Source organism: Spermophilus citellus, assembly GCF_964194105.1.
Source record: "Spermophilus citellus genome assembly, chromosome: 5".
NCBI lineage: Eukaryota > Metazoa > Chordata > Mammalia > Rodentia > Sciuridae > Spermophilus > Spermophilus citellus.
This window is the reverse complement of record NC_138186.1, coordinates 167,343,576-167,354,244: the sequence shown is the minus strand read 5'-3', so window position 1 is coordinate 167,354,244 and position 10,669 is coordinate 167,343,576. Positions and strand designations below refer to the sequence as shown.

The 10,669-nt window shown below is 42.7% G+C and overlaps 1 protein-coding gene across 3 annotated transcripts in view; it reads left to right on the top strand.

The window, feature by feature from the left end:
* Window positions 1-453: 453 nt before the first annotated feature.
* Window positions 454-10,669, top strand: part of PLG (plasminogen) — a gene marked incomplete at its 5' end in the record, with an annotated part of 34,153 nt that continues 23,937 nt past the window's right edge. For all 3 annotated transcript variants that reach the window (XM_081295903.1, XM_081295902.1, XM_081295901.1), the window contains 5 exons: window positions 454-502; window positions 3,794-3,929; window positions 5,120-5,226; window positions 7,621-7,735; window positions 9,106-9,245. In XM_081295903.1, the coding sequence (XP_081152029.1) occupies window positions 454-502; window positions 3,794-3,929; window positions 5,120-5,226; window positions 7,621-7,735; window positions 9,106-9,245 (547 nt within the window). The remainder of the gene's footprint in view (window positions 503-3,793; window positions 3,930-5,119; window positions 5,227-7,620; window positions 7,736-9,105; window positions 9,246-10,669) is intronic.

The window sequence follows — 10,669 nt, the reverse complement described above, 5'->3', positions numbered from 1 at the left end:
ACCCTGGTAACGCTGCTTGCTGGGAGGGTGGGATGCGACGTGGGTAGGGACCTCTGTGCACTGTCTGGCTCATGGAAAGTACTCGCAAATGCAAGCTCCTTTTATGATTCCCCTTTCTTCCCCAAAGGAAAGGAGGTGAAAACAGAGGGAAGGAAAGGGAAAGATGTGGTCTGGGGAAAGGGGAGGAGAGAGGAGAGAGGAAGCAGCCAGGAGTCACCTGGGAGGGGAGAATGGCTGGAATTCCCAGCATCTCTTGCAGGCTTCTCTCTCAAACATTTTGTAATAGCCATTATTTAAGGTGATGTTTGCCCCTTGGAGCGCAGTGGCAGGGCCTTGGAGAATAATTAACCTCATTTGACTATCTCAATCACGGATGCCTCTGTGCTCTTGTAAGCCAACGGCACCTAGGACTAAGACACACTGTCCCCCAGGGCACTGCTGGCCAGTCCCAACATGGACTGCAAGGAAATAGTCCTTCTGCTTCTCTTATTTCTGAAATCAGGTAAGATTTTCTTTGCAATTTTGTCATTACATATTCCTAGCAATGTATTAAAAAAATAGGTATACTATGGCTTTATGTGTAACTCATTGAACTTGATTCATGACTTTTCCAGTTCAAAATCTAGGATCAAGGAATTCTTCAATATATTAATCTAATGTCTCTCTAAAGAATGTCAGAGTGTGGGGAATGAATGGGCAAAGAAGATAATGGGTCACTTTTCAAATCTAAATGACTGTGCCCAAATGATGTCGATTTTCATTGAAAAAATAGTGAATCTTTTTGCTGGTTCTCAGTTGAATTATCTTTTATCATTTTGGTTAACTTGTCATATTCCTGTCACTTCCAAATGTAAGCAACAAAATTCCTCTTTGAGTATATTTTATTTTTTGTCTTTTGAGTATATATTTTCATATTTGACCTATCTGCATAGTGTGAAGTAGCATCTATTTGTTCTGGGTTGAAGAAAGATTTCCAGAAGTATATGTTGGGCCTCTTAATGTCTGGAGAAGTCACATGCACAGTTTTTGAAATGATATATGTAATAATCATACATCATATTAATTTAAAGTTTGGAGTAGGCCAATCACATTTTATACATACACACAAATGTGTGTGTGTGTGTGTGTGTGTGTTTTACTAATGAGAGCTTATTTAGCTAGAGTACCGATGGGGTAGCATACTTATCCCCTTTTCTAGATGATGGAATCCAGACTAAGGAAATCATGTTACTTGACCACTGTCCAAACTCCCAGATCAGAAAAGTAAAGAAACCTGGATGTAAACAAGGGCTTTCCAAGAAGGAAATCAATGTCCTTCTCCCTTTTCCAAATGCACTGAGAACATTTTAAAAAACACACATTCTAAACATGTCTGGTAGCTTGTTTTTTTAACAGCTTATTCAGATATAAATCTCATGCTATACAAGTCACCCATTTAAGGCATGCAATCCAGTGGTTTTTAGTATATTCAAAGTTGCTCAACCCTAAGCCCAGTAAAGTCTAGAATATCTTCGTTACCCAGAGAAATTCCATGCTCCCTAGCTATTGCCCTTAATCTGTAGCCCTTGGCAACCATTCTTCTACTTTCTATAGATTACAGATTTGCTGTTTTAGACATTTTGTATATGGAATCATACATTATGATAGTAGTTCCTCCAATAAATAATGTATAGATACTTGACATTCAATCTATATATCACCAGATACCACAGGTTGTGCTTTACAGAAAAATATATTTGAATTTAGTGGGATCCATTTGAGGAACTAGCAAGAAGATTGAACAAAAAGATAGTTGTCAGAAATGTGTGTGGTGTGTGTGCGTGCATGCATGCATACATGAGCAGGTGTAAGCATTGTACTTCAGACCACGGAAGCAAGGGCTGGGGACACTGTGCACCCAGGGGGCTACACCCAAAGGTTAGAATGGATTTCTCTGCATCAGGATTGAAATGTCTCAACCAACTAGGATGGGAATGTCTTTAACAATCTCTTTTTGAAAGGAAAGTATTTGCTCTTATTCTCTGTGGTGACTTTCATCTTTCCAGTGCCTTCCATGACTGGGAGAAAATGGCATTTGCTTTTATAGCTGTAGTCAGTGAGGGGTGGATGAACATTTGCACTTCACAAACTGCTAAGTATTTTTTAAACACCACAAGAATGTGTGTGTGCACATACACGGACACACACCCCACAGTGTCGAAGGGTCTCCTGTCATCATAAAATGCGTTGCTTTGATAGCAAATACATCTGCATTTAGCCTGTGGTACAAAAATACTTTTCCTACCAAGATTTGTTTAATGTTTCTTTGTCAAAAATTGTGTTAAACCTCATTGTTATGTGAAGCCTGAAGGAGAATAAGAAAGAGAGAAAGGGAAAAAAGAAAGATTTTGGGGAAAAAATTTTTGATATAAAAATATTTGATTCCTTTGAGATGATTCTTTGGCACATCAGTGCCTAAGGTGGATCTCAGCAGCTGTATGTTGTGAAACATCACAAGGTGACATCATTAATGCTAACTTAAAGGATGATACAAAAGGAAAAAATTCTCCTTGTTAAATATCGTTGTTAAATACATTCCCCAAGAACCTTGTTAAATACATTCCCCAAGAACTCTTCCCAAAAGTTAACTTAACTCTTGGAGGATATTCTTTACAGATTTAATGTGTTTTTTCAAAACACTTCATCAAAGTCCAACTCTTCTTGAAAATGAGAACTCAAATTGAGAGAAATGTGAGGTGAAGAAATGGATATGGGCCCCAACTGTCTATTTCTCCATGACCTCACACATTTACCAAGTGCTCTGAAAGTTTAAAATGCATCCACCCACTTCCCATTCAGCAGTCCATCTTACCAATTTGGCATCTTAAATTGACGAAGGAAAAGCAGCAGAGGAGGTAGAGAGAGGGTGGACTTTGGAAGGTGACTCTGTGTTAACCTATTGTCATCTGCAGTGCCACTTCCTATCCTGGCCACTCTTTAACCCACTCAGGCTGGCTCTGGTCCCACCACTCCCCTCAAGTGGCCAAGGCGGCCATGTTGCCTACACACACAGAAAATTTTCTATTGTAATTCCATTAAGCTCCTTTTGGCCTCGCCCCTGGGAAAGTCACCAGCATTTATATGAAAGGATGGGAGCTGGGTTCTGCAGGCTTAGATTAGAGCTGCCACAGCCAGACCAGGTGTAGCAAGCAGCCTCGGAACAGGGGCCATTAGGCAGCCTGTGGGAACAAGACTGAAGGTCCCTTGGCCATGCTCTGAGCTGGGGGTTCATCTCATAGAACATCTAAGGCCAGTATTATTCCAGGTTCTGCTTTTTAGAATAATTTCCTCTAAAATGTCAGCTATCATCATCATCAAAAAATCCTTTATTATTAGAAAGTATGTATTGTTATAAATCAAAGAATGGCCTCCACTTATACCCAGGGATGGACAAACCCACGTTAGTTTTGGCAACGCAGTCGCCATTGATGGTGTCTTCCTGGCTTATCATCACATGACAATCAATAGCAAACAGGTAAAATTCATTCTCATTTAAAGTTCCTTGTCCATCAGGGTAGTGATAGCATCTGTTGTGTGGTTCTGATCCGGCCGTCTAGGTGTTCTGTTAATGTATTACAGCGTTACCGGAACTGTTTTCCTGACTGAGCATTTTTATTCACGACACCGGCTTTGGCTTCCAAGAACACACCGAGTTTTATTTGGCGGTTATCAAGCAAACAGATGAGAAGCCATGGCAATCATGCAGTGGGGTCAGCCATTGATCAGCTGTTCCACTTTGATCGTCCACTTGTAGGTCAAGGAAGCTCCCTGGATGGCTACGTCAGTACCCAAGGGGCTTCACTGTTCGGCGTCCCCAAGAAGCACCTAGGAGCACAGAGCATAGAGGAGTGTGCGGCGAGATGCGAGGAGGAAACAGAGTTTATCTGCAGGTATTTTCACTGTCATTGCACCTGTGCGGGAACCTTGCTGTTTGAGACACTTATTTTGATGGCAAGAAGTTTAGCTGTGGATTTATTAACAAAACTGCAATTTATAAGAGGAAAAGGGAATTTATGGGCCTGGAGTTTGGAATCCATTTGCTCACAGTATCTGAAGCCATGACCACGTCTTGTTAAGGTTTATTAGTTCCCCCTTTAGAAAAGTGCTCCCAAAGAAAGGTACCTGTGTTTACACATGACATCACCAGGAGCAGCTACCATTCCAAGTTCCATTTTTTAACTCACCATCAGCAAATATTTATTGAGGATCATGTGGATCAAAGTGTCCTACATGGAGCTGGAGGAGGAAACAAGTACAGACACTATGTCCAGTGCCTGCCTTTTTGTATTTATGGTGCAAAGAAATCAGAAATAATGTTTAAAAAAAATAAACAGCCAGCCCTAAGTATTGCTAAGGGCATAATTGATGCATGTGCTACAGAGGTTCAGAGGAAAGAACGACCCCTGTTTGAGACAGGTAGAGAAGGCCTCAGGGAGCAGGAGGCAGCTGAGCTGGGCTTGGAGGGTGGCTGAAGTCTTAAGCTCCAAGATAGGGAGGATTCCCAGTGCAGGAGAGGTGCCATCCTGAGTATACAAGAGGGACCAGGAGGGGCCAAGTGCATCAAAGCCGAGACTTCTCACAGGTGTTGGGCCAGACAGGGAGCTCTGCATGGCCTTGAACGCCAGGCTGAGCAGCCTTGACAGGACCATGTGATTGGGGAAGGGAGGTGGGAGGCTTCCTTAGCTAGCTGTCTGTTTCTATAACAAATTACCCAAGACTGGGTAATTAATAAAGGAAAAAAAAATTATTAAGTGAACAGTTCTGGAGGCTGGATGTTCAAGACCTAGTGGTTATTTCCACCTGAGCCATAGCATGGTGGAAAATCAGAAGCCAAGTGGGAGCCAAAGCAAGAACAGAGAGAGAGGTGTTGCATTTTATAGCAACTCACACAGGCAGTCACAGGGCATCCCAGGAGGCAAGAGCCAAGAGCATGCCTGAAGTCCTCCCACTACGAAAGGCTCCCCGCTCCTAAAAGGCATATGATGACTGCTCAAGTGTCTTACTTATGAATAAACGGAGATGTTCTAGTATTCCCATAATCAAGGAGATTTTTCCAGTATTCCCTCCTCCTCCTCCACAGATCATTCCAGTATCACAGCAAAGAGCAGCAGTGTGTGATCATGGCTGAGAACAGCAAGTCCTCCCCCGTCATCAGGATGAGAGACGTCGTTTTATTTGAGAAGAAAAGTGGGTGCTTTTCCCTTCCCCTCTCTCCTCCCCTTTCATATCCTTCATTGATGAGCCAGAGTGGAGAAATTGAATTCTGAGTTAGGACAGGATTCCATCCCTGAACAGCTCTGTCAACTTGAACATATGACTTCACCTCTTTGGTTTCATTTTTCTTATGCAAAAAATGAAAGGATTGGATTTACAAAATCACTTCTATCTCTGTGGCCATAAAAATAAATTCAGAATCTTTTAAAAAAATTTATTTATAAAGAGAGACAGGGAGTTAAAAGTTCCTCATGACCTTGGCCACTAGTTCTGCAGGGAGACTGTGGTCCTTGGGCTCCAGCTTCTGAATGACAGCCTGGGACAATGGAAATATGAGAGACTTTCAATCTTGATAACATTTGGCTAGGGACAAAAATACTCATTAAATTTTTTTCCACTTTTTTTTGTCATGGTCTATATTTTCTTCAGGCTCAAAATTGTCTTTTGAAAGTATGCAAAAATCGAAGTTCCTTTTAAAATGCAGATCAATAGTCCCATAGTTTAGTAGGAGAGGTGGCCTGGATTCTGGGGGAAATTGCACGTCTTTTTAGGGATGCAAAGGTGCCATTCTTTGTAGCACTTATATATGAAGATTTAAATGAAAGATGACACTTAATAACTATCTCCTTTACTGTGGTGCTGTCCAGGCACCGAAACCATTAGTTACAATTCAGCTCTCCAAATATTCTGTAACACAGATACTAAAGAATATAAGATATATCAGATTTCTTGTGTTCTTGACAGTGACTTGAAACATTGTTTCTAGTCTCACCACAAACCATAAGATTTTTAAAAGTATTCCTCTAGGTTAAGGTTATTGCTTCATCTCGTTCAGTTTCTAGGTTTGCTTGGTTGCAGCCTCTTGACCTCTCTTCCTTACTCTGTCTTTAATTCTTGAGATCAGATTATTAACCCTGATCCTTATATGTTATAGTTATTAGTTCTTACAAATAGTGAGTAAAGGATGAGATAAATAGGATCACCTACTATCCATCAGATTAAAAAGAAGTGGGGGTGGCAGTTCTCCCCACAAAATGTTAAAATTTAAATATGTCATTTGTAAATTGTTAACCAGAAGGAACCTGGGGGTGCCTGTCAGGCTTGGTCTGAAGTCTGAAGTTTGAAGGCTTGGTTTGCTTGTTTTCAAGAGAGCAAAAGGTTATACAAACTCTGTGAGGACATACAAACAAGAACGAGGCGAAAAGTCAAAAGTCAGTCATTTTTGATCCTTGTTTCTTTACTGTGGATTATGGATCCGCTGGTAACCTACCATCCAGGGGTTCTGCTGGGGACCATCCATGTTAGATCCCTGCCACTTGCCGCCATCTCCAGGCCCACCCTCAGAGCCAAGCCACTGTCATGTCTGGCCAGGTCACTGCAGTCACTGGTTCCCCTTCTTGTAACTGCACAAATGATCTTTTAGAAATGCACCTTTTCTCCCTTAAACACTTCCTAGGGCACTTAGCACAAACCCCGGACTGTTCCAGAATGCAGCAGACCTTGCTATAGTCAAGTCCATGTTATGTAAGGACTGCTGCTTATTTCTGTCATTCAAAACATGAAGTCGTCACCACTCCTGCCCCTGGACCTTGTCACCTCCATCCGATTAGTGTAACTGTACAGGAGAGCTGGGCAATATAAACAAATGACACTTGGGACCTAAGACCCACCTCATGGTGATGGAGGTAGGTGGCACACTAGAAAGGGGACCATCCTGCCACTGTGGGCCACAGGTGGGTCTCAGGCTATTTCAAAGACAGGATGAAACCCATTGATTAACTGGTGAGCTGAATAAGTGCAGGTTAGTTGAGAATATTTGCTGTGAACATTTAAATTAGACACATTTCTAGAACCCCCATTTGGCATTTTTTTAATTACCAGGAACCTGAAAAAATAGAAGTGGATCGGATCTCTTTTGGCCTCTGAAAAGCCTGCCCCCACCTGCCATCTAAAAAGCCCCTCCTTGTTCTTCAGTTCTGACTCACCCCGCAGTTTATTTTCTCTGTAGTGCCTCTCATTGTGAAGTTAGCTCATTTCAAAAGGCCCAGTGGTTCCTTTCCATTCCAACTCCACTTGGAGTGTGAGCCCCTGGGGGCAGAGCTTCGCCTGTTCTGTATTTATTGTATGTGTTCCAGCCCCCCCATCGTGGTGCCCGGTACATGCAGGGGCTCAGGACAGAGCTTTCAAATGAAGGAATCTAAGTAGGAGAAGCCTCAGCTTATGGTGCCCTTCCTGGTGCATGTGACTTTGTTCGGCAGGAAGCGGCTCTGTGTTGGGAGCGGATTCTCTGGTTGGGACGGTGTGTGCACACCTTGCTCCTGGGGTTTCTTGCTTGGTTTTTTTGACCACAGTGTGGACATATTTCAGTCTATCTTTCAGAGTGCAAGACTGGAAATGGGAAGACCTACAGAGGGACGGTGTCCAAGACAAAAAGTGGCACAGTCTGTCAAAGGTGGAGTGCCAACTACCCCCACAAGCCAAAGTAAGTCTTTCTTCTTTGCCTTTGTGTTCACCCTCGGTGTTCAGATAATCCCAGCACTTTCAACTCAAACCAGAGTATGTGGGCGAGCAGAGAGAGCCTCTGAGATGTAGATACAGGACAGTTCAATTACTTATAGCACAAAAGCCAAAGTGGTTGCTTTCTGTTTACTCATGTTATTTTTTGGGATAACTAAAACACAGAAGGAAGCCCAGTCAAAAGAAGATCAGAACTATGAACTTGAGGCTGAGGCTGAGAAAAAAGGCAAATACAGGGATGTTCAGGACTGGATGTGTCAATCAAACATGCTGAGCTAGAACTCACACCACAGTCCCCCTCAACATGGTGGAGCCAACAGTTCAGAAGACACAAGAATGAAATGCAAACCTTGCAACATGCCTACTATTTGATGTCACTCTGCTTGCAATTTTCCCAGTTTGGTGTCAGGTGGCATTACGTTTTCTGCCACGAAGCTTATCAAAAAGGAAGTTAGTGTCTACGACCCTGCCTCTCACCCCAAAAGAAGGACCCGTGGAGATGGGCAGATGGCATGTTCCCATTAGATAAAGTAAAAAATTCAACCCAATGTCCAGATTATAGGCTGCCAGGTAGATTACCCGATCATCTAGCTGAGGCCCAGAGAGGGTGGGGATCACCTGAAACAGGGCCCCCAAAGAACCTGAAACAGAAACTACCTTTTTGGACTCCAAGTTCTTGTGCTTTTTATCTAATTTCTTATCTCTACACGGCAACTCCTCTGTAGCAGAAAATGAGCCTAACCCCTTCTCCCAGCCCCGTCCAAACACAACTCAGTCGTTGGAATCAGACTTGAGAGTCTTGACCTGCTCCTGGGTTGTTAGGACCTAGGCATGATCTGTTTTGTTTCATGTGGACGTTGACTATGAGGCAGGGGTAACCACTCCTGGTGGGTTTTTTGTTAAGTGTAAGTGAGAGAATGTATAGAAAGATTCTAGTGTAATCCTGGGTTCGAAGTTCTCAGGGACAGAATGGTACCAGCCTTTGTGATATTTTTTGGAGAGAAGGGCCACTGTTGAAAGCAGGTTTTTAAAATGAACGGAGGCCTCTGTCTTCCTACTGGCTGAGGTAGAAATACAGCCTGCCTCTAAGACTCGGCTCGGCCTCTAAGATTTGGCCATCAGTGTGAACCATACAGCATGAGCCACTGTACCCAGAACAGTGTCAACTGAGATATGCAAATAGACAGCTCAGGGGCGACAGTTGCTGGCCACAGTGCATGGAGATAACAGGCGCTCAGGCCCTAGTGGGGACACACACAGCATTCTGCTCCGACTTGCCTACCGCATGCCGCCTCTCTGAATATCAGCCACGTGCTCCTTTTCTGTCCTCCACAGCTTTTCCCCTGACAAGTTCCCCAGAGAGGGCCTGGAGGAGAACTACTGTCGCAACCCAGACAACGACGAGAAGGGGCCCTGGTGTTACACTGTGGACCCAGAGAAGAGATTCGAGTACTGCGACATTCCCGAATGTGAAGGTTAGAAATGGCGCTAGGAAATGCCTGCTCTTCACCAGCCAAGTAATTTGCTGTGAAGCCACTTCCCACGGGGGTATTATTAATAATCAATCAGTGCTGCAATAAGTCATGCATTCACCTGTCGGGAAGGAGCACAACCCCCGTGTTGACATGGATTCTTTCTATTCAGATGCTACTTCGACATGCACAAATTTAAAACTAGTTGTGAATTCTGTAAGTCTTATGCTTAAAACTCTTAACACAGTATAACACTCCAAGCAGATTCCCAATTAAATACTAAATTAAAACCACAAAATCAATGACATTCACGTAAGCAATATTAATTTAATGTGAGAGATTTTACAGTTTTGTTGAAGCTAAGCAATGAACCAGTTTGGGGGTCAACAATCCCTTATTTTAGTGAGCCAATCTATTTAAGTGTGCTTCAAAGGTCAATGATAATACATGGAAACAGACTGGAAAAAATTTTATTTCATGTTTCCAGGTGTATATATTGGAGGGAGGGAAATAGAGCCAACTGGGATTCATACAACCATGCAGATATTGTATCATGTGACACCTCAGCTCATTTCCTTTATTGATTTGAGCCATGGGGAACCTTTATTTGGACACTATATCATCGGTCATTTGAACTTTAGTACAACAAATGCATGATTTTTATGTCAAGTCTGCATCTATTTTATGACCCTTAAAAGTCACAGTTGTATATTACTCTGCCCCACCATGTAAATAAATTCAATATTTCCAAATATTCAATAATTCCAAATTAAAGACTCAGTTTTAAAATAAGTTAGAAAGCAAAAACAAAAAACAAAAACCAAAAAAAACCCAGCCCAGTCATGCTTCTCGACAATATGAAAAGAGAATGCTGCTCTACAGCGAGGTCATAGGCACAGGCTCCAGCAAGAAACCCTAACAGATATGGTTCCAATGTATTTGGCAGATCTGAAAAATTTCATAGAGTTTCTAAAGATCATTATTGAAACGAAGATGCCCAGTATTTAAAAGTATCATGCAACCAGGTGCAGCGGGGCATCCGGTCAATCTCGCTGCTCCTGAGGCTGTGCAGGAGCTATCGAGGGTGAGACCAGGCTAGGCGACTCAGTTGAGATCCTGTCTCAAAAAAAAGAAAGAAAAGAAAATCGTGGTAGAGAACTTAAGACTGCTGGGACCATGGGCACCCTCCCCTCCCTGCCTGGGATCTGGGCCTCTCAGTGCAAGGACAAGGCATTGACCAAAATAGCCAAAATAAACCATTTGAAAAAGAGAATGACATTTTGGATTGTATTAGAACATTCTGAGTCTTGAGCCAATGTTGCTTCCTAGTGATTCTTGGAAACCATGTGGGAGCATGGCCAGTCCCATGGGGGACATTTCTAGTGGGATTCTAGTCCTTCTGTCTATTTTGCTCCATTTCAGTTTCT